Below are 25,244 nucleotides of genomic sequence, written 5' to 3' on the forward strand. Positions count from 1 at the left end.
TATCTCCAATGTTCTCCTGATAAATTAATACATATAGACATTCAGGTGGGATTTTACCGCTGTTTTACACTTCTTTTGCGGCGGGAAATCTTGTAAAATCAGGTGTAAAGCGGCTCGCGCAAACGGCACCGGTTTTCGCGACCGGTGGGACTTTACGGCAGCCGGATTTGCAGTGCAGTCAGCCTCTCGCTGGAAATGGGCGAGAGGCTAGTTAATTTATTTAAATGTTTATTAGCATGTGGTTAGTGAGCCCAGCGCTCAATTGCCCGGGCTCGCTTACCTTTATGGCCTCGCCGGGAGAGGTTCTTGCCGGCAAAGAAAACACCTGCTCCCCATGAACGAAAACAGTCGTGTTGGCCTCGCTGGTGGAACTGCAACCCCCACTCCCCGGTCAGGAGTGTTTCACCACAGAGGGTTAACTATAGATCAGTGGGGGAGGCCAGCGATCGGGGCTGGTCATGGGAGGGATTGTTTTGTTGATCGGGACTGCGGGGGGCAGTGACCGAGGCGGATGGGGGGTGGTGTCCAGGGCTGGGCCAACATGCTTGGGGAGCCAGCGATGAGGCCATGGAGGGGGTCGGCACTGCAGGATCGTGGGGCTGGCCAGTGATCGAGCTGGCCAGCAGTCGGGAGGCCAGCAGACAAGGGCCACTGTGCATGCGCCGATCTCGGCACTGACAGATCGGCGCATGCGCAGTGGCCCGCTTGGCATTATGCTGCTGGCTTTCTGGGCGAGAATAGGCACCACCCATTGATTATTCACATTAGGGCACTCTGCAGTGCACAGAGTGTGGGAGATTAATTTTAGAACTTCCACTGAAAAAAACCAGCGTGATTTACTCGTTTTCCAGCGAATTCGACACCTAATTTCTTTTTGGGAGAATCACCCCCCCCCCCCCCCCCCCCAGCCCCGATCACTGATGGAGTTGGCTGTGTGGTGTAATGTGAGGCATTGCATTTGTCCGTCATGTCCAGGCATAAGGCTGGTAAAATCAATCCAGGGTTTTGCTTCTGTTTACCATCCAGTGATCCCTGCTGGAAATGTATGCATTTGGACATGGGATTAAAATCGAATCTGGTTTAATAAGTTGCCCTCTGTCAATTTTGGGGCACTTGAACAAAATGACGGATGATGTTGGACATAGTCTTGCATCTGAATTAAGGCCTTCATGAGAGAACAAAATTGTTAATTTGCGGAAAAAGTTTGCAGCTTTGATTTAGAAGAAAACAATTACTTTCATTTTCTGAATGTCTGCTAAACCCAAGAATGTCAAATTTCAAATTATCACAACAATAGGAGAAATGGGTGCAGACTGTTTGGCAGGTCAACTCTGACCTGGATGTTGCCATGGAGAAAACAACAGAGCTAGAGAGATTACAGAACTCAATGGTACAGAGGGACCTGGGTGTATTGGTCCATGAATCACCAAAAGTTGGTATGCAGGAGCCGCAGGTGATTAGGAAGGCAAATGTTTTTGTTAATTGCAAGGGCAATGGAATATAAAAGGAGGGATATTTTGCTATAGTTGCATAGAGTGTTGATGAGGCCATTTCTGAAGAACTGTGTACCATTTTGGTCTCTAGAAAAGATATAAAAGGGGAGAAATAGTTCAGGGAAGGTTCACTCAACTGATATTGGGATGGGGGTGGGATTATCTTATGATGATAGGTTAGACAGATTGTGCCTATATCCATTGGAGTTTAGAAGAATGAGAGATGAACTTATTGAAAAATATACAAGATCCTTGGAAGGCTTGACAGGATGAATGCTGAAAGGATATATCCCCTTGTGGGAGAAACTAGAACTGGAGGACACTGTTTAAAAATAAGAGGTCTCCCCTCTAAGGGCCTTTGACAAGATACCACATGGTAGATTGTTGCATAAGGTTAAATCTCTCAGGATCCAGGATGAGATAGCTAAATGATACAAAATCGGTTTGATGACAGAAGACAGAGGGTGGTTGTAGAGGGTTGTTTTTCAAACTGGAGGCCTGTGAGTCGCGGTGTGAGCAAATTTGCAGATGACACCAAGATTGATGGCATAGTGGACAGTGAAGAAGGTTATCTAGGATTGCAACGGGAGCTTGATCAATTGGACCAGTGGGCTGACGAATGGCAGATGGAATTTAATTTAGATAAATGCGAAGTGATGCATTTTGGTAGATCGAACCAGGGCAGGACTTACTCAGTTAATGGTAGGGCGTTGGAGAGATTATAGAACAAAGAGATCGAGGGGTATAGGTTCGTAGCTCCTTGAAAATGGAGTCACAGGTGGACAGAGTGGTGAAGAAGCCATTTAGCATGCTTGGTTTCATTGGTCAGAACATTGAATACAGGAGTTGGGACATCTTGTTGAAGTTGTACAAGACATTGGTAAGGCCACACTTGGAATACAGTTCTGGTCACCCTATTATAGAAAGGATATTATTAAACTAGAAGGAGTGCAGAAAAGATTTACTAGGATGCTACCGGGACTTGATGGTTTGAGTTATAAGGAGAGGCTGGATAGACTGGATCTTTTTTCTCTGGACCGTAGGAAGCTTAGGGGTGATCTTATCGAGGTCTATAAAATAATGAGGGACATAGATCAGCTAAATCGTCAATATATTTTCCCAAAGGTAGGGGAGTCTAAAACTAGAGGGCATAGGTTTAAGGTGAGAGGGGAGAGATACAAAAGTGTCCAGAAGGGCACTTTTTTCAGACAAAGCGTTGAGAGTGTCTGGAACAAGCTGCCAGAGATTGTAGAGGCAGATACAATTTTGTCTTTTAAAAAGTATTTAGACAGTTACATGGGTATAGAGGGATATGGACCAATCGCAGGCATTTGGGACTAGCTTAGCGGTTAAAAAAAGGAGTGGCATAGATAAGTTGGGCCAAAGGGCCTGTTTCCATGCTGTAAACCTCAATGACTCAATAAGTCTTGTGAAACACACTTCCCCAGAGAGCGATGGAGGCAGGATCATTGAATATTTTTAAAGACTAGGTAGATCTTTGACTAACAAAGGATTCAAAGTAGACAGTAGGTGGGAATCATAGACTCCCTACAATGTAGAAGGATGCCATTTGGCCCATCGAGTCTGCACTAACCACAATTGCACACGATCCCTATCCCCGTAACCCCACATATTTACTCTGCTAAACCCCGCTGACACTAAGTGGCAGTTTATGATGGCCAATCAATCTAACCCGCACATCTTTGGAGTGTGGAGGAATGTGAAATTGAGGCCACAATCAGATCAGTCATGATCTGCCTGAATGGTAGAGCGGGCTCAAAGGGCCAAACAGCCTACTACTCCTCATAGTTCCTCCAGACTTCCCAAACGTCCAAGTAACTCAAAAGCTGCAAACCTTGAATATATTCCTTTTGTTTGCAGGGAATGGATACCTGCATATGAATATATGTTGCTTTTAGCAAACATAATTCAACCACATTACAAGTTTGACTTGTTATCTGGAATTGGTTGTCAGTGTAGCTATTAGTGGTCAAGATTGAGTAGCACTTGCAGAACAATTGCAAAATCACAGCTAACATTGGATACTTTGCAAGTGCAGGCTGATTGGTAGAGTACAGACCATACTCTGTCAATTTACCAACCAATCAGCAGATTTTTCTCCTGTAGTATAAATTGATGTGATAGTTTGAAATTTGACCTTTGTGCATTGTCCTGGTGGTGTAAGATAAACAACTTCAGCAACATGTTTTTGAATATTGCTGAAAAGAGCCAAGGGAAGTTTTGCTGATGCCTGAAGCATTCTCTTTCCCAATTTGAAACTCCATTCAGTTTTTACCAGATCGATCAATATGAATTTTGGAATTTTGAAACTCCTTTGAGGACGTGAGGGTGAGGGGTTTATTAGGACTGAAATATTAACGTAATCCAGAGTCATAATAATCACATAACACAAGAAAGTGAGTTGCAGAAATGTTTGACAAGCATTCTGTTTATGATCTAACTGACTTGTGTATAAAACTATTGATGGAAACTGAATGCCTTTCTTTGTAAAAATATTTTGTAGCCGACATCTTCAAAACAGCTTCTTCAGATGTTGGATTATGGGAATAAAAATAGAACACAACATCCTACTGATGTTAACGCCAATTCTTCACGTTCTCACGCTGTCTTTCAGGTATGCCTATGAATATAAACTCAATTCAATATTGCTTATTTGTCAATGTGCTTTTAAGTTTTCAAGGGCATTCCACCTACGGATGTTTCATCACTAATTTGACTTGCTAGCTTAGGTGAAACTTTTGTATTTGTTGATACAAATCATAACACAGCACAGAGTGGCCATCTGATATTTAAGGTTTCAAAATGGTGTCCAAATTGTGTGCCCACACTGCTGAGATGTCATCTTGGTAAGGAGTTTGCACACACCTAAAGCTGCTGGCAGTATGCCGAGCAGAGACATTAGTAAGAAGCATTGTGCAGCATTGATAAGAAGCCCACTATTGATATTTAGCAGCTTCAGCCCAACTTGCCCTCACACAGATGACCATAACAGATTCCAAACCATTATCATAGAATCCTACAGTGCAGAAAGAGGCCATTCAGCCCATCGAGTCTGCACCAATCACAATCCCACCCAGGCCCTATCCACATATCCCTACATATTTACCCAATAACCCCTCTAACCTATGCATTCCGGGACACTAAGAGGCAATTTAGAATGGCCAATCAACCTAGCCCGCACATCTTTGGACTGTGGGAGGAAACTGGAGCACCTGGAGGAAACCCACGCAGACACAGGGAGAATGTGCAAACTCCACACAGACAGCGACCTGAGCCGGGATTCGAACCCAGGTCCCTGGAGCTGTGAAGCAGCAGTGCTAACCACTGTGCTACCGTGCCGCCCCAAACTATTAACCCCACTCCTGTCAGTGCTTTTAAAAAGATCATGGAGAAGTTGCAGATTGGTTACTGAATCATTTATCTTTTACTGCTGTATGTTTTGTACATTTTTTTTTTGGAGGTTTAACTATACTGGGCTAAAGTTTGAGCCTGGGAAGTAGTGCAACTAATCTTGTTACCTTTGGTTACCCAGACATGGGTGACCCATTAACGCTTTCTCGGAATTAAAGATGACTGAGAGGATGAAGAGTGCCTATGCAGAAGAAGGGAGGAACAGTGGGCGTTTTAGCAGGAGGCCTTATCCACAGAGAGTAGTTCTTTTATTCCGGCGATAACCTGTTCACACGATATTTTTGGCTCGCTAATTGTGAGTGAAATCTTGTCAACGCTGCAGCCGGAACTGCAACCTTGAAGCAAGATGAAAACTGATTGATCTGAGACGGTCCAAGGTGACTTGAGGTCTTACTTTTCATATCTCTGACTTCTTTCAGGCTGTTGCTGCGGATATAAACAGCAGCTCAAAACTAGCAGAGCCCTACTATGTGAGGGAGGTCACTGAGACGCTGTAGAATGAAAAACACTTTCAGCTCATTCCCTCTTGCCAGAGATAAATAGGAGGAGCGAGCATGGGGTTTTGCACAGATTGCAGGAAGCCTGTTGCTTCAGGATGCATGCACATTGCATTACATACTCGTCTCTAAGCTCTACAATTTTATCACAAGAAAAGGATTCCACTGCCTTCATGTACAGCTGGTGTCTAGCCACTGGCCGGCATCATGCAGGTGAATGCTTGTTGACCTGTTAGCTAACATAATTCGTTCATTCTGAGGCAGTCCTCTTTCATCTGTATTGGATCCAGATAGGCAAGTAAGGGACTGACTACTGGGTGGCAAGGATTACCTCCTCGTGACTATGGTCAGGAACCCATATATATAATGAGTCATTATATAGAAATCTAATAGAACACAGATTTGCAGATAAGGCATTAAACTGTGACCTGGTTTGCCTATTGAGCCAAATTTAAAAACCGTAGTGCCAACTTAAAAAGAGCAGGAAAGTTCTCAGGCTATGTTTTAATACATTTCAATTCAATCTCCTGTCATCCTTCTAAACTCCAGTTTAGTTTAACAGGCCCAATGGAAGCAATTTTTCCTCATCAGACAACCCTGTTATCAGCATAGTGAACGTCCACTACACTCCCTCTATGCAAGTATATCCTTTCTTAGGTAGGGAGACCAAAATTGCACGCTATATTCCAGGTGTGTTCTCACCAAGGCCCTGTATAAACCCAGTCTAACTCATGGAGAATCTTGTCCTTTTCTTTTTCCCTGCTGGCTCCAATTATGCATCAGCTGCAAGGAGTGATATGGGTCAGTGAATGTCCTTCAGTGATCTTGCGATGTGGTTGTCATAGTGTGTACCATCTAAGTTTGTGGATGTGAGGCATAAAAGTAAGGCAAAGCATATTGAATGGAAAGGTTGAGTACTTATTGGTGAAGATTGTTATTCGGAGGGTGTAGTGAATTAAGGAGGGATAAGGCTAGTTTAATGAGGGATAAGGCTAGATGTGCTCTTTGAAAATTGAACTCTCTAATCTTAACTCATCAGATTATTAAGCTTCCTGCAGTGCACCCATGTTCTTGGAGCTATACTCCTAACATCGACTTCTACTAATTCTTTGCTCTGCTTCCTGAGTATATGTCAAGGATTTTTTGGGAATACATGACATCTCTCTTCTCTATGTCTTGAATCAGTGCCTTGAGTGCATTACCTGAGAACCTTATCTATAGTGTGTACGTTATCTGATGTACACACACTCATATATTCAGGTGTTTCTTAATATATTATAGCACAGAATCGGTTCCTAAAGGACTCCTACCATTCCTTGCTGGGAACATGGAAATCAGCAGGAAACACGTTTTTTAACATGCTGCTTCCAGTAAGATGAACAGTTGTGATTTATTTGTGCATTGTGATCCCCCCCATCCATATTTAATTTAACCTCATCCAATTCATTTGCTGTCTCTTCGTACATTATTCTAACTGCTCTGGATAGAAACAACCTCCGTAATTCGGCTATAATATCCTTTATGATAATGTTAAAAGCTGTGTGATCCCTATATAAGAAGAGTTAGTTACTTTCTCTCTTGGCTTGACTATTTATTTTACTACTCTGAGTTGCCACAAGCATTTTGTTCATTTGTGTGGCAGTTGGTAGTTAATGAAATCTTGTTTTTAATATCCTTGGTTCTTATTACTGGGTGGCACGGTGGCACAGTGGTTCGCACTGCTGCCTCACGGCGCCAGGGACCTGGGTTCGATTCCCATTCTCCTGTGTGTGCATGGGTTTCTTGGTGCTCTGATTTCCTCCCACAGTCTGAAAGACATGCTGATTAGGTGCATTGGCCATGCTAAATTCTCCTTCAGTGTATCCCAACAGGCGTCGGAGTGTGGCAACTAGGGGATTTTCACAGTAATTTCATTGCAGTGTTAATGTAAGCCTATATGTGACACTAATAAATAAACTTTGAAAACTGAGGGAGATTGCTCACTGTACTTTTGTAGGTTTTTGATTTAAGTCCTGGAAAATGTTTAAATTATAAAAGTCTTACCTGATGACATTACTTTGAAATTCATTTCCTACATTACATCAGTGAGCACACTTCAAAAATACTGAATTGACTATAAAACTCTTTGGGATGTCCTGAGGTCATGAAAGGTTTTGCTAAATGCAGGTGTTCTTTGTGGACAAATTTGGAGCTCCTCCTTACATTCTTGCTCAAAGCACCTCAGTACTTCATAAAAAAGCAAATTATAAAAAAGAATTATTTGTCACATGATTTACACCAACTCTTTTGATCTGATGCTATTGTTTTTTAAGAAAGCTATAAATGGCATGCATTTTAGCTCAAAGAAATTGTGGTATCTATTTAGATAATGTTTAATTGAACGATTCGGTAGTTTTCCTAAAGGTTTCTGGTTTTAAGATGCACAGAACTAATCTGGGGTTAAATCTGAGCATGCATACGCTCATTTACGTTTGTACTCTGTTTCAAAGTCCAAGCGAAAGTTCCACCTTGGATATAAGGTCTTAGTCCAAGGCATTTGTGTGCAATAGATGGATGTGTGTATTATTTCAGTTTTTAGTATCACTCTCAAAGCCTTTAGTTTTGCACAGCAGATCTTTTATATCATTCATTCATTTTACAGATTTATTTAAGGCAGCAAGATAGAACTGCAAACATCAATCAAAACATTAAAATTGCAAAAATGTGCCTCGTTGATTTAGCTGGATCAGAACGTATTAGTGCAATGAACATGAAAGCAGTTCGCTTCAGGGAAGGGGCAAATATTAACCAATCTCTCTTGGCTCTGGGAAATGTCATCAATGCCTTAGCAGATTCCAAGGTAAGAACTTATAGATTTCGTAAAGCTTTTTTTTCACAGCTCAGCTGATGTGTACCTCAAATTGGTGATGTTGTAGTGCTGTTTGTTTCTTGAATTTATGCTGCTGGCATCAGAATAGTTCTAAAATTTAAACTTCAGATCTTTAATAATATTTCACGTGATGTGCCGAATTACACTTGTTTTGATGCATATCATGGGTAGGAGTTAAGAATTTGTTGTGTCTAAATCTGCTTGCATCAGCATGAAGCTGGAAAAAATTCTAGTGTAGTCACTCGTGCGGAGTATTGCACTCCGGATGTAAGAGTTGGATTCTGAAGAGAAAGGGTGAGAGGAAGATAACAGCTTTTGAGATGAGGGTGACAGTGTTGATATTTTCCTCGCCTTCAGTACCATCTCCTTCATTTCAAATCTGTTGTCATCACTCTACTCTTCCAAAACTCACCCTTGACCCTTCTATTGTAGCAAACTACTGCCCCCATTTCCAACCTCCATTTCCTCAAGTTCTTGAATATTTGTCCCCTCCCAAGTCCACACCTAACTTTGCCACAAGTACATGTTTGAATCTCTCCCCTTTTGCCATTGCCATGTTTGTATTTGGCTCTGATCCAGTCACAGGTACAATCCTATATCACCAAGTTATATTTTCTACTTTTTTTGACCTATCTACAGGCTTTGGCATCGTGGACTACACTGTCCTCTACCAAGGCCACTCCTGTCCTCCAACTGAGTAGAACTGCCTGCCCCAATTCCATTCTAATCTAGTCAATCAAAGGCACAGTCACTAGCATTGGCTTCTCTTCCTTATTTCTGCTCTCACGTGGTTAACTTTGACCCCCACCCATCATCATCACCACCACACATTCCTCATCTACAAACTTCCCAAGTGTTATCATCCCAGAAAAGATGTCAAGTTCTACATGTATATGATCACCTGGTTCTAACTCACCATCAACTCTCCACTGACACCATTTTTTTTACACAGCTTGTCCCATATCCAATAGGGGATGAGCAAATATTTCCTCCATCCATTGGAAAGACTGCCACAACCTACGTTCCCTAGCCACCAACTCCATCCCAGCCCTTAACAACAGTCTGAGGCTGAATCAGAGTGTTTGCAACCTTGGACTTGTATCAGACCTCCTTTTACACATGCACTCCATCACCTGACTCCTAGTTCAACACCATTACAGTGCTCGGTACAGTCCCTGCCTCAGCTCACTGACTGAAACCCTCATGCGTGCTTTTTGCTCCCTCTAGATTTAACTATTCCAATAACCTTCTGACCAGTCTCCCATCTTCCATCCAACATAAACTTGAGCTCATTTTATTCCAAACATCACCCCTGTGCTCGTTGACATGCATTGGCTTCTGGTCCAGTATCTGCTCAATTATTGTAATGTGAGGGTCTGACAAATATAGGTTTAATGTGGGACCACACAATGATGTAGGAGAGCAGCTGACCCAAACCCAGGGTCTGTTGAGTGCTGGACAGCCGAGTGTACCAGCAAGCATGAAGACCGTTCCTAGCTTATACTCTTTATTGTGTCTTTGTAAATAGTTCTAAGAGTCGGAGTTGCAGTTAATTTGCATATGATTCTAAATACTTCTTCAGATCCACTGAATTGTAACCAACATCCTGCAGCAATTTTCACAAAATTTTGAAACCTTGTTTTTAAATCCGACCCATCCTTGCCACTCTATATCTGTAACCTTTTCTTAGACAATCCCTTAGGATCAAGGATGACTCCCATCCACTCTGATCCAATGGCTGATTATTGCATAATCTGCAGACTCTGCCGTGTGTAAGAAGATAGGGTCGAGTAGATGAGTTGTTCAGAGGTTTGTGCCCTGTGAGGACCTTTAACTCAGATTTTCCTTACTGCATTAATTCTATCATTTCTTAAGATGTCTGTGAAATCTGTAATTGCTTTTAAGGATGTTTGAAAAGGGCTTTTAAGAATTTGCATCTGTTGTAAATGGACCAAATAGAGGCATATAAGATGATCAGAGGATTAGATAGGGTGGACAGTGAGAGCCTATTTCCTCGGATGGTGATGGCTAGCACGAGGGGACATAGCTTTAAATTGAGGGGTGATAGATATAGGACAGATGTCAGAGGTAGGTTCTTTACTCAGAGAGTAGTAAGGGCGTGGAATGCCCTGCCTGCAACAGTAGTGGACTCGCCAACATTAAGGGCATTTAAATGGTCATTGGATAAACATATGGATGATATTGGAATAGTGTAGGTTAGATGGGCTTTAGATTGGTTTCACAGGTCGGCGCAACATCGAGGGCCGAAGGGCCTGTACTGCGCTGTAATGTTCTAAATCTAAATCTAAATCCAAATCTAATTTTCTTAGATAATAAGTCAAAGAAGCTACTGTTGTAAAGAAACAAGAGCTGGAAGCAAAAGGCAGTCAGTGCACAGATGCAGTAATACAGAGAGCCTGGAAAACGAAATAGGTCGGACTTGCTAACGAACTGGGTGTGCTCACAGAATTCGGAAAAATTATTTCACTTGGGGTTGTGAATCTTGAAGCCTCCACCCCAGAGAGTTGTGAATGGTCAATTGTTGAATGCACTTAAGGCTGAGATGAGCAGAATTCTGGTACCTCAGGGTCAAAGTATATAGGGAACGAGCAGGAAAATAGATTTGAAGATCAGCCTTGATCTTATTGAATGGCGGGAGCAGGCTCAATGGCTGTATGGTCTACACTTTCTTGTGTTCTCATAAATGGCCAAACCATGATTCAGTTTATTGGTCGGTCAGTTGAAAAAAAACTCTGGAAAGCTCCCACACCAGAGTCTTATGACCCAAGGGGGAATGGATATGCAGAAGTGCCTTGCTGTTGATGATCATACCATGTGCAGTGGACAATGGGGAACCTGTGGATGTGGTGTATCTGGATTTCCAGAAGGCATTTGACAAGGTGCCGCACCAAAGGCTGCTACATAAGATAAAGGTGCACGGTGTTATGGGTGATGTATTAGCATGGATAGAGGATTGGTTAACTAACAGAAAGCAAAGGTAAATGGGTGTTTTTCTGGTTGGCGATCAGTGACGAGTGGTGTGCCTCAGGGATCAGTGTTGGGACTGCAATTGTTTATGATTTACATGGATGATTTGGAATTGGAGACCAAGTGTAGTGTGTCAAACTTCGCAGATGACACTAAGATGGGTGGCAGAGCAAAGTGTGCAGAGGATACTGAAAATCTGCAAAGGGATATAGATAGTCTAAGTGAGTGGACGAGGGTCTGGCAGATGGAGTACAATGTTGGTAAATGTGAGGTCATCCATTTTGGTAGGAATAACTGCAAAGTGACTATTATTTAAATGGTAAAAAATTGCAGCATGCTGCTGTGCAGAGGGACCTGGGTGTCCTTGTGCAAGAATCTCAAGGAGTTGGTTTGCTGGTGCAGCAGGTAATTAAGAAGGCAAATGGAATTTTGTTCTTCATTGCTAGAGGGATGGAGTTTAAAAACAGCGAGATTATGTTGCAGCTGTATAAGGTGCTGGTGAGGCCACACCTGGAGTACTGTGTACAGTTTTGGTCTTCTTACTTGAGAAAAGATATACTGGCACTGGAGGGGGTGCAGAGGAGATTCACTAGGTTGATTCCGGAGTTGAGAGGGTTGGCTTATGAGGAGAGACTGAGTAGATTGGGGCTATACTCACTGGAATTCAGAAGAAAGAGGGGAAATCTTATAGAAACATATAAGATTATGAAGGGAATAGATAAGATAGAAGCAGGGAAGTTGTTTCCACTGGCAGGTGAAACTAGAACTAGGGGGCATGGCCTCAAAATAAGGGGAAGCAGATTTAGGACTGAGTTGAGGAGGAACTTCTTCACACAATGGGTTGTGAATCTGTGGAATTCCCTGCCCAGTGAAGTAGTTGAGGCTACCTCATTGAATGTTTTTAAGGCAAGGATAGATACATTTTGAACAGTAAAGGAATTAAGGGTTCTGGTGAGCGGGCGGGTAAGTGGAGCTGAGTCCACGAAAAGATCAGCCATGATCTTATTGAATGGCGGAGCAGGTTCGAGGGGCCAGATGGCCTACTCCTGCACCTTGGTCTTATGTTCTTATGTAAAATTCTGTTGGTGGATAGGGCTCCTGACCTACCCTGCATAAATAAAGAACAGTTTATTGCTGGACTTAAAACACATCTGCTGGGAGTGATGCAGGTGTTTTCGGTTGTGTAAAATTTATCTTTGTTGTATCTGCTATTTCATGTATAATTTATAGTTCATATCGACCATAATTTACCTGTTAATTTATGTCTGATTTACGTGGATTTTGATTTGTGTTCAAGCTACAAAAAGTTGAATCTTGCTGGTAATTCCTTCATTTGGGGTCATTCGGTAAATTTGGTTATTTGGGTTTCTGGTTCCTGCATTGGGATCATAAATTACAGCACTCACCCCAACAGCTCGACTTCGTGCCTGCACATTCCTCACCTTCCCTACTTTCTGGAATGTATTTTGGTCGGTTGCAAGCCCCAAGGTATCTCCATCAGTTGACGGGAATGTTTGAGGTTTTCGGGGAAGCTTTAGAACCCTTGATAGCGTTTTCACTGTCTTCTGATTTCTGGGGAAGTTGTGCTGTAGGAGCTGGTTGGAAAAGGACCTTGGCTCTAGAACTATAGAAAGGTTACAGCACAGAAAGATGCCATTCATCCCATCATGTTTGCGCCGGCCAAAAAATAAAAGTCACCCATTCTAATCCTACTTTCCTGCACCTGCTCTGTAGCTTAGCAGGTTACAGCACTTCAGGTACACATCCAGGTACCTTTTTGCCTGTTTTGATGATGGAGGAAGAAACCCTTAACCTACTCAACACATTCCGGATACCCACCACTCTGAGTGACGAAGCTTTTCCTCAAGTCCCCTCGAATCCTTCTAATCACCTTAAATCTTTGCCCCCAGAAGAGAAACAGATCTTTCTTGCCTACTCTGTCTAGACTCCTCCTAATTTTGTACAATTCAATCAAGTCTCCCTCAGGCTCCTCTGCTCTAAGGAAAACAACTGTAACCTACCCAATCTTTCCTGTGTAGCAACAATTTTCAAGCCCTTAAACATTCTTGTAAACCTCCTCTGTATTGTCTCCTGAACAATATGTCCTTACTGTAATGTGAGCAGAACTGCATGGAAAGTTCCATCTCTGGCCTAACCAATGTTTTATGCAGTTCCAGCATTAAATCCCTGCTTTTGTATTCTATACCTAATCCAATAAAGGAAAGCAATCCATATGCTTTTAAAAATATTTTCTCCACCTGTCCTGGTGATCTTCCCTGTAAGAAGTTTAACAACACCAGGTTAAAGTCCAACAGGTTTATTTGGTAGCAAAAACCACAAGTTTTCGGAGCCTTAAGCCCCTTCAATACATCTTCCCTGTGACAGACAGCAGAGACTTCTCTATAGTCCTCACAAGCAACTTGTCTCGCTTTGTGAATATAGTCAAGATCAGTGTCCCTGAGATCCTCAGGCATGATGAGCTGCTGTGCCAGGAATGTATCTCTGCCATGTTTCTGAATTTTGGCAGGGATTCTATCTGCTCCAGATGCCTTGTTTTTTTTTCAGCTGTAAACTGGCTTTCTCACACTGAAGAAACAATGCATGTCAGAGCTGTTGGATCTCATCACTTTTTATCCACTGTTCTTTATGTCCCAAGCTGCAGGAGTGCTGCTTTTCTTTTGAGTTTTCAGTCAGTAAAAGCTTTGTGCTTACTCTGATTATGTTCTACATCTCCTACATCTCTTGGTCATTGTTCATCAAACTAGTCACTGTTTCCTGGTAAGAGAGCAAGGACCTCTCAGCAGCTGCTTTTTATGGTGGGCTTTATCATTGACTAGGCACTGTGGGTTCACTGGAGCTCCTGGTGGCAGGATGTTGAGAAGTTTTGATTTGATTTATTATTGTCACATGTATTGGGTGTACAGTGAAAAGTATTATTTCTTGTGCGCTATACAGACAAAGCATACCGTTCAAAGAGAAGGAAAGGAGAGAGTGCACAATGTAGTGTTATAGTCAGGGCTAGGGTGTAGAGAAAAACCAACTTAATGTGAGGTGGTTCCATTCAAAAGTCTGATGGCAGCAGGGAAGAAGCTGTTATTGAGTCAGTTGGTACATGTCCTCAGACTTTTGTATTTTTTTCCTGATGGAAGAAGGTGGAAGAGAGTATGTCCGGGGTGCGTGGAGTCCTTGGTTATGCTGGCTGCTTTGCCGAGGCAGCGGGAAGTGTAGACAAAGTCAATGGATGGGAGGCTGGTTTGAGTGATGGATTGGGTTTCGTTCATGATCCTTTGTAGTTTCTTGCAGGGTTGAACAGAGCAGGAGTCATGCCAGACTGTGATAAAACCATAAGACATAGGAGCAGAATTAGGCCACTCGGCCCACAACCAGAAAGAATGCTTTCTATGGTGCATCTGTGAAAGTTGGTGAGAGTCATAGTGGACATGCCAAATTTCCGTAGCCTCCGGAGAAAGTATAGACATTGGTCGGCTTTCTTAACTATAGCGTCGGCATGGAGGGACCAGAACAGATTGTTGGTGATCTGGACACCTAAAACTTGAAACTATGCTGTAAGATTCATCAGGATAAATGCAGGAATTCCAAGTTTCAAATGATTGCAGTGATTTATACTATAGGATAAAACGGTACTGGTTAGTTGGCAAGTCACTCTGGCCAAAGCATTGCCATGGTGAAATTAATGAGGAATTATAGGCTCCCGACCTTCCCGGATAATTCAAAAAAAGCTCAGGACTTAAACTTTGCAAAGAACTGATCCCTATGTATGAATGTAAGCCATTTCTAGCAAGTGTAAATGAGGCATGTTATGAGCTCAACTGATTATCTTAAACTGATTGTTAGTGTAACTATCAGCACACATTGTTCAGCATGGTGTCCAATTCTGGACTCACATCTAACTATAGATATTTTGTTTTAGGTTTTGCAAACACGGACTGATCCAGTATGGTGCTTTTTATTTTAAAAAATATTCCCCTCAGCTGAGAACATTGATGACTAGGCTGACATTTGTTGCCCATCCCTAATATCCCTTGAAGGTCATAATGAGCTGCCTTCTTGAACTGCACTTCATACTCTGTCTTTTACAAACAGTCAATGAAACTTGCTGTTTTGTTTGAATAGCCAGTCGTTGGGTCACAAGGCCGGGTGTAAGCACGTTGTCTAGAATCACGTTTAACGTACTACTGAGATGCTGTTCTGTTGTAACAAGTAACTTAAGCTCATCCACCTGTTGAGGTGCATGTAGAAATCACTATGACATTTAAAATAATGCAACAAGTTCTTCTAGTCTCCCAGACAAGATTGCTCCCTCAATCAATAGTCAGCCTAAAAAATGCTGCTTCTCCTCCTAGCTCAATGAGGAAATCAGAAAATGTTTGCAGGAACATACCTTACTTGAGGCTTTTCTGATCTCCGCTCTTTTTACCCCATAGGATGGCTTAATGAAAAGCCACAGTGGATCCTCTGCACAGGTCCATGATTAAAATAGCAGTTGGGCTCCGATTCTATCACCAGGGCTCAAACATTGAATGAAGCACCTGATTTCCAGCAGGTGATCTTCCTGCCTGCTCAGAAGAGCAGATTAAAATTCTAATCTGTGGGGAAAGAGCAGACCTTGGTAAGTTCCACAGGAGATTATCAATTCCCTCCTAGATTCTGCCTGGGTAATGCCTGTTTGGTCTAAAAGCAAGCTGTGTTGAGCTGACCAGAGAATAACTATGGCGGTACTTTTATAAAATAGAGCAGCATTATTACAATGACTATGAAAATCACCGTTTAATCCTTTTTCTATACACCTTGTTTGTCTCTCTTTTCCACTCCACTTTTTGTCAGTGAGCTGTAGATCATGTTCCATTGATAGTGAAGATTGCACACCTCACAAACATACAATATGAGAATTACAACATCAGAACTTGTATTAGATATCTGGCATAGTACATCTTGCTATTCAATCCGTGAATTATATACCATTATTTCCTTGTGGTCAGGTTACCAAACTAGGAGCTTCCACTCATTCAAATTGGGAAATTGAGTTGAATTAATATGGTAATTTGATAGGTGGCATCTGAAATAAAGATCCATCGTGACAGCCTTCGACCCAGAAGCAGTAGCAGTGAGGAAAATTTGGGGAATCTACAAAGGGCTGTGTATCAATTGTTAAGAATCTGTTGTCATTTTTGGATAATAAGATAATGGTCCATGTAACCTGGTGACCTTTGTCCTGGAAACAGTGCTAACAGGAAGGGCGTTAACATAAGATGGCTATTTGGCACAGAAAGACCTGAGACAAAAGAAGAGCTGCAAATTGAAAAGGTTCCAGAAACAATTGTGGCATATTGGGAAGATAGCACAGGTGGAATCCTGTTTCCTTGGAAGCTGCTGCCTGCAGATAATATGTTAAATCTTTGAAGGAAAGGGTCTGGAATTCTGCTTGTGGCTGAAACTGGGACCATAAGACAGAGTGGACTGCCTGCTACCTATATAAAGCTTTGTATCTGCTGTTCTAATTTGTTGTTCATACCAACTGTGATTTGCCTGTTAAATCATGTTTAATTTACATGGATCCTGATTCATGTTAAAGTTATAAGCTGTGACATTTTGTTCATTAATTTCTTCATTTGCGGGTCGTTCGATAGATTTAGTTACTTTGGTTTATGGATTCCCACAGAGATTGGAACACCATGAAAACTGCCATTTAAAAACTCGACTAGTTTGCTAATTTCCTTCAAGGCAGTACGCTTGCCAACTACCTAATTCAGCTGACAGATAATTGCAGTTCTACATAATGTAACTAATTCTTAATAACCTCAGGGTAACTGGGAATGCAGACTAAATACAGGTTTGCTTACGTCAGCCACATCGCAGGAACAATTATAAGTTAATTGTGTGGGCTTTTTAAAAGTGTTTTTATTTGCCAGTGAATTCTGATATCTGAAATAGATTTTACATCGCTATCTCTTGAATGCTCTAAACCTCTCTATACCGCTTCTCCAGCCTTAGTAATTCAGAGTTCAGTGATTTTGTTTTTTGTGTGTATAATGGTAATATGCATCTCTGTGTATTTGTTGAGTGTGTAATGTTGTATCCCAAATTGTCCTTCCCTTAACATCTTTAATGTTATTTGAGATTGAGAGCCTGTTTGTATTTTGAAGTCTGGGCAGGATACATCTCTATTCTCTTTTTGCCCATTTTCTTTTTGCCTGTCTTACTGTGAAATTAGGTGAAAGACCTAATCTTTGGCAAATCAGACAAGTTTTTAATAAGATGTGATCTGGATTCCTGGTCATTGTGATGTTATGGCTTTCATTTGGGTCATTTTACTGGTCAGTTTCAGTATCATTGCTCCCTGTGAAACCTCGTGTCTCATTTCACACTGATTTTACAAACCTAAAAAATGTTATTCTTCTTTTCCCTCTTCAAAAGGGGCAAATATCGCACCCATGATCAAAGTTTTGCATTGTTAAAACACTACGTATGAAATTTAAGCTTACAAAGAGAAAGGTGATATATTTTATACAGCGATGATGCCACTGTGCATGTGTTGGTAATTAGCATTCTACTTAATGCATCATGTTACATTGATTCCGATATCTGGCAAAATCCTGCTAAAATGGAATTGAGTTCAATTTTTAACATCAAATTGTATAGGGATGTATGTGGAGGGATGTTTACTTTAGATGGGTTTATACAGTCGAGGTGATGCAGCTTTTATTTCCCAATTAGTCCATTGATTTTTGTCAGTATTCTGTGAGAAGAGCTACCATTTGTGTTTCGTCATGATAGCTATCATAAAACATTTATGCATTCAGTTATTAGAAATATAGGAACAAAATTGTTCTTGTAGTTACAATATAAAATGATTGCAAAAATTCCAATAATGAAGTAAACAGGGATTAACTATTTTTTTAAAGCCAATTTGTTGGCTTCACATAGTAAAATTACTTCAGCTGAGTTAGTGGAAGAAATTCATTTTAGCATATATTTTCTGCGGCTATTTTTGTAGATAAATGCTTGTAAATTGAAATTGATCTGAGATTACAGCTTGTAACTAGTAAATGTGGGCAATGTTTAATTTACACCCAAGGTATTCACTTCCAACATCACCATCCATGCATTCTAAATTTGAAGCTATGTTTCATACCTGCAATGGTCAGTGGGAGGGAAGGGGAGGATGTTCAGGGGTCAAGTTGTTTCGATTTTTCTTTGCACCTCTTTGGACAGGAAACTTTGAAGCTTCCAACTTTGACTTCCCTAATTTAACAACAAAATATGGCTTTTTTTCACTGAAACTCACTATTTGTGTATAAACCTCTATACAGTACTTACTAAAAATCTGTAAGACATGGTAAAATCCACAATAATTCATTACCACAAGTGTTTAATTCAAATTTTCAAGGGTCCACATTAACTGGCTAAAAGCAGGAGCTTTCAGTGCTGTTAGTTATCTCGAGTGGAATGTGACTGCAACCTGGAAATGCTTACATTGCAAGAAAAATTATGTTCTAAATTTTTTTTAAACTTAAACCTGGAAAGCCAACTTGCTCTAATTTTCTATAAGATTGCAAGTCTGGAGAGTAATGAAGTGCAAACTGATACTTCCCAAAATGAGTTGCATGCAGAAACAGTGATGGTAACTTGTATATCCAGTCGGTAATTATCCTATCAAATGAATTGTGCTGAAGCCTGCAGAGGTCTCTTGTACCTCTTGTCTCAAGTGGTATAGAGGAGATAAATAACCAATTAATCTATTTTTTGTGATGTTGACCAAGAGGAATATTACTCCCTGGTCTTCTTGAATAGCTCCGTAATATTTTGCATTTACCTTTGCAGGCAACCTTTGTCTCACACCTTCCCAAAATGAACAATCTGAATCAGGCCATCATTAAGAACAAATTGGCTACAGTGTTTGCTTATAGTGATGCAGGCAATAGTTAATTAGCAGCCTATTTTGCACATTTCACATTTTTTTCTCCATTATTAAATTCTAAGAAAACAAGCACAATTAGTTGAGCTTAAAGTTTACATGAATACTGACATCTCCTAGCAAGGTATTTCCTTACTGTTTGCGCAGTGTTCTGCAGGAGCATTTTTTTCATATATTGAACTTATTATTCAGAAATAATTACAAGAAACGCTGAATTATACCAGTTAATTTTAGTGCAATAATGGTGCTTTCCATGCCGTGGGCAATTCAGTCTCCTTCACTTTCCAGCAATGTTGTTGACTCGTAAATGTCCTCTGAAATGGCCCAGCAAGCCAGCCAATTGTATCCAACTGCTACAAAGTCTAGAAAAAAGGAATGAAACTGGACCCAGTCTAATGGTTCAAGAAAGCAGCTCCCAGCATTATAAGGGGCAAGTAGGGATGGGCAATGAATGCTGAATTAAAACTTTCCCCCTAAACTGCAGAAAATTGGGTGGGGCAAAGGATATTAAAAGCATCTCCTCTTAGGAAAAGAACAAAAAAATTGATGCAGGAAAATGTTTTGCGTTGAAGTTACAATTCCTCCTCTTGCTGAACGCTACCCAATAGTGGCAATCCTAACTTTAGATTATTAAGGTAAGTGCATCATAACTTTGTTCCAACCAGGGGGCTCCTGTTGTACAACTCCAGTATGCAATTACATCACAGTTTTTGAAATCTATCTACAAATTATCTACCCAAAACCAATATAGCTAACTTTTAATTACATGAGTCATTATGATTACTAATTGTAAAAAAAAATAACCATTTGATTATATACTCTTCACATTTTCAAAAGAACATTATGTTCAAAAATTGCTTGCTATTATGTTTAACTAAGCTAAACAGTTAATTTGTTCCTGCACAGAATATGAATAAATGTACTTTTTAATATCATGTGGAGCAACCAAGGTAACTATGATGGTATGAGGCATGAATTGGCCATGATGGACTGGGAAACATTACTGAAAGGAAAGACAGTGGACAAGCAATGGCAGGCATTTAAAGAACAAATCGTTGAACTCCAAAGTTGGTTATTCCTGTTTGGGACAAGATTGGAAGGGAATTGTGGCCAAATCATGGCTTACAAGGGAAATTAGCAATAGTATCAGATTCAAGGAAGAAGCATTCAAATTGGCAAGAAAAAGCAATAGGCCTGAGGACTGGGAGCAGTTTAAAATTTAACAAAGGAGGACCAAGAGATTGATTAAGGAGGAAAAAATACAGCATGGAAGTAATCTAGCAGGGAACATAAAAACTGATTGTAAAACTTTCTATAGGTATGTAAAGAGAAAAAGAATGGCAAAAATGAAGTAGGCCCCTTACAGTCAAAAAGGAGAGAATTCATAACGGGAAATATACAAATACATGAATAGGATGGGAATAGAGGAATATAGTGCCCAGAAGGGTTTAGTTCAGTCAGGCAGCATGGTCAGTGCAGGCTTGGAGTGCCAAAGGGCCTGTTCTTGTGCTGTAATTTTCTTTGTTCTTTGAATAAAGAAATTGCCAAGGAATTAAATTCGTACTTGCTTCAATCTTCACAAAGGAAGACATAAATAATGTACCAGAAGTTCTGAGAGAAACAAGTTTTTAGTGAAAGAAATCAGCATTAGTAGAGAAATGGTTTTGGGAAATTGATGGGATTGAAGGTGGATAAATCTCCAGGTCCTGATAATCTTCATCCCAGAGTACTTAAGGGACTGGCCCTGGAAATAGTAGATCTATTGGTGGTTATTTTCCAAAATTCTTTGAACTCTGGACTTGTTCCTACAGATTAGAGGGTAGCTAATGTAAGCTCATAGTTCAAAAAGGGAGGTAAAGAGAAAACAGGGAACGAGTACAGAGACTGTGGAGAACTCAGTGAATGGGTCCAGTAAGGCTAAGAGAAATAAAACACAGGGAGAGTGTACAAAACATGACCGGACAGATGGCCTGAGGTGTGTTTGCTTTAACACAAGAAGTATGACAGGTAAGACGGATGAACTTAAAGTTTAGATAGCTACATGGAACTATGATGTTGTGGCAATCATGGAGACTGGATGAAAGAAGGGCAGGACTGGTAGCTTAGCATTCCAGGATTTAGATGCTTCAGGCGAGATAGAGAGGGTGACAAAAGAGGTAGAGGTGTGGCTTTACAGCTTTTCAGAGGGAAGCCACCTGCGTGGGATCATGCAGTGAGGCCATATGGGTAGAACACGAGTGCAATCACACTGTTGGGATTGTACTACAGACCTCCCAACAGCCAGTGTGAAGTGGAGGAACTGATATGTCAGCAGATTATGGAAACTTGTAAAGACAACAGGGTTGTTGTGACGGACGATTTTAACTTCCCCAACATAGACTGGGATTCCTTTAGGGGCAGAGTTTGTTCAGTATGCCCAAGAGTGCTTCTTGAGGCAATATGTAGGTAGTCCAACTCGGAAAGGGGCTGTCTTAGACCTGGTTCTGGGAAACAAGCCGGACAGGTGAATGATAGTCTCAGAGGGGGACCATTTTGGGAACGGTATTCACAATTCAAAAATTTCAAGATACTTGTAGAAAAGGAAAGAAGTAGTCTCAGAGTGAAAGTACTAAACTGGGGGAAGGCTAACTACAACAGTATTAGGCAGGAGCTAAGGAATGTAGACTGGGAGCGCCTGTTTGAAGGAAAATCCACATCCGATATGTGGGTGTCTTTTAAAGTCAGTTGTTAACAATTCAGGACAAGTATGTGCTGGTAAAAATGAAGGATAAGGGTGGCAAGATTCGGGAACCCTGGATGACAAGAGAGAATGTGAGCTTAGTGAAAAAGAAGAAGGAGGCCTACATAAATTTCAGGAAACTGAAAATGGAAAGACTCTTGAGGAATACAAAGATAGTAGGAATGGGCTTAAACAGGGACTTAGGAGGGCAAAAAGAGGCCATGAAATCCTTGGCAGGCAGGATTAAGGAGAATCCCAAGGCTGTTTATGCATACATAAGGAGGAAGAGGGTAGCTAAAGAAAGGGTAGGTCCACTCGAGAACAGTGAAGGGAATTTGTGTGTGCAGCCAGATGAGGTCCTTAACAAGTACTTTGCATCAGTATTCACAAAGAAGAAGGATGTGGTGGATGGTGAGTGTAGAAAAGAGGATGTTGACATTCTAGGACATGTTGAGATAAAAAGGGAGAAGGTATTGGAGGTTTTGTAAAACACTAAGGTGGACAAGTCCCCAGGGCCAGATAGGGGAAACCCCGGAATACTGTAAAATAAAGTTTATTTATTAGTCACAAGTAAGGCTTACATTAACACTGCAATGAAGTTACTGTGAAATTCCCCTAGTCGCCACAGTCCAACGCCCGTTTGGGTCAAATGCACCTAACCAACACATCTTTCAGAACGTAGGAGGAAACTGGAGCACCCAGAGGAAACCCACGCAGACACGGGGAGAATGTGCAAGCTCCACACAGACAGTGACCCAAGCCGGGAATCGAACCCGGGCCCCTGGCGCTGTGAAGCAGCAGTGCTAACCACTGTGCTTCAGTGCCACCCCACTGAGAGAGGTAAAGGAAGAGATTTCTGAGGCCACGGTCAAAATCTTCGCATCCCCTTCAGCCACGGGCAAGGTACCAGAGGAATAGAGAGTAGTTAACATTGTTCCTCTGTCTAAGAAGGGCAGAAGAGACAGTCCAGAAAATTACATGCCTGTGAGCCTCACATCAGCGGTGAGGAAATGATTGGAGAAGACGCTTAGGGACAGAATGTACTCATATCTGGAAGAGAGTGGGTTTATTAGCGATAGGTGGCATGGTTTTGTGAAGGGGAGGTCGTGTCTCACAACTTTGATTGAGTTCTTTGAGGAATTGACAAGAAAAATTGACCAGGGCAGTAGATATTGAATACATGGACTTTAGTAAAGCCTTCAATAAGGTTTCTCATGACAGGCTGACATACAAAGTGATGTCATATGGGATCCAAGGTGAGCTGGTAAAATGGATACAAAACTGGGTTGGGCATAGAAAACAGAGTAGCAGTGGAAGGGTACTCTTCTAACTGGAGGTCTGTGACAAGTGGTCTTCCACAAGGATCAGTGCTGGGGCCCCTACTGTTTTTAATTTTTATAAATGATTTGGAAGAAAATGTAGGTGGTCTGATGAGTAAATTTGTAGTTGATATAAAAGTTGAGGGAGTAGCGGACAGTGAGGAGGATTGTCAGAGCATACAGCAGGATATAAATCGGTTGGAGACCTGGGCCAAAAGATGGCAGATGGAATTTAACCAGGACAAATGTAAGGTGATGTGATTTGGAAGGTCTACTGCAGAGGGAAAGTATACAATAAATGGTCGAGCCCTTAGAAATATTAGCATACAGAGGGACCTGGGCGTGCAGATCCACTGTTCCCTGGTGGTAGCAACTCAGGTGGACAAGATGGTCAAGAAAGCGTATGGCATGCTGGCCTTCATCGGTCAGGGTGTTGAGTATAGGAATTGGAAAATCTTGTTGCAGCTGTATAAGGCCGTGGTTAGGCTGCATTTGGAGTATTGTGTACAATTCTGGTCGCCACACTACCGGAAGGATGTTGATGCATTGGATGTTGCCTGGTTTGGAGGATATGGACTATGAAGAAAGATTGAACAAACTTGGATTGTTTTCATTGGAGGATGAGGGGGACCTGATAGAGGTTTTCAAGATTATGACAGGCTTGGATAGAGTGGATAGTCAGAGTCTTCTTCCAAGTGTTGAAGGGTCAACTATTCAGGGGCATAGGTTGAAAGTGATAAGGGGAAAGTTTAAAAGAGGTGTAAGAGGCCAGTTTTTCTCACAGGGTGGTGAATGCCTGGAACGCGCTGCCGGAGGAGGTGGTGGAAGAAGATTCTATAACAATGTTCAAGAGGCATCTGGATAGATACATGAATCGGCAGGGAATAGAGGGATTTGGACCACATAGAGGCAAGAAAATATTAGATTAGAGAGGCATCTGTGTTGGCAAAGACTTGGGCCGAAGGGCCTGATCCTGTGCTGTACTGTTCTTTGTTCTATAGACCAGTGTGCCTAACGTTGGTACTGGGGACGTTACTTGAGTCCATTTTCAAGGATTTCATAACTCAGCATTTGGAAGGCAGTGGTATAATCAGACAAAGTCAGCATGGATTTACAAAAAGGAAATCATGCTTGACAAATCTATTGGAATTCTTTGAGGATGTAACTGGTAGAGTTGACCGAGGAGAACCAGTGGATGTGGTTTATTTAGACTTTTGGAAGACTTTCGACAAAGTCTCACATAACAGACTACTATGTAAGGTTAAAGCACATGGGATTGCAGGTAATGTCTTGAGATGGATAGAAAGCTGGTTAGTAGATAGGAAGCAAAGAGTTGGCATAAATGAATCTTTTTCTAATTGGGCAATTAGTGATGAATGAGGTTGCACATGGATCTGTGCTAGGACCCCAGCTGTTCACATTGTATAATAATGATTTGGAAGAGGGAACTGAATGTATTATCTCCAAATTTGCAGATGATACAAAGTTGGGAGGGAGGGTGAGCTGAGAGGAGGATGCAGAGATGCTTTAGCGTGATTTGGCTGAGTGTGTGGGCATATGCATGGCAGATGCAGTATAATGTGGATAAATGTGGGGCTATCCACTTTGATAGCAGTAATAGGAAGACAGATTATTACTTGAATGGATGTAAGTTGAGAGAGGTGGATACTCGGTGAGACCTTGGTGTCCTCGTGCATCAGCCGATGAAAGTAAGCATGCAGGTACAGCAGGCAGTAAAGAAGGCAAATGATATGTTGGCCTTCATAGCGAGAAGATTTGAGTATAAGGATAAGGATGTTTAACTGCAATTATATAAAGCATTGGTGAGGCCACACCTGGAGTATTGTGTGCAGTTTGGTGTCCTTATCTGAGGAAGAATGTCCTTGCTCTAGAGAGAGTACAGCTGATTCCTGGAATAGCAGGTCTGTCATATGAGGAGAGACTAAGTCGGTTAGGATATATTCACTGGAGTTTAAAAGAATGGGAGGGGA

The 25,244-nt window shown here is 41.5% G+C and overlaps 1 protein-coding gene across 1 annotated transcript in view; it reads left to right on the top strand.

The window, feature by feature from the left end:
• The window catches only part of kif18a (kinesin family member 18A), a 126,212-nt gene that overhangs the window by 27,714 nt on the left and 73,254 nt on the right, over nt 1-25,244 (top strand). The window contains exons 5-6 of the mRNA XM_078221017.1: nt 4,018-4,128; nt 8,064-8,261. Coding sequence (XP_078077143.1) covers nt 4,018-4,128; nt 8,064-8,261 — 309 coding nt within the window. The remainder of the gene's footprint in view (nt 1-4,017; nt 4,129-8,063; nt 8,262-25,244) is intronic.

Source organism: Mustelus asterias, chromosome 9 (genome assembly GCF_964213995.1).
Source record: "Mustelus asterias chromosome 9, sMusAst1.hap1.1, whole genome shotgun sequence".
Classification (NCBI taxonomy): domain Eukaryota; kingdom Metazoa; phylum Chordata; class Chondrichthyes; order Carcharhiniformes; family Triakidae; genus Mustelus; species Mustelus asterias.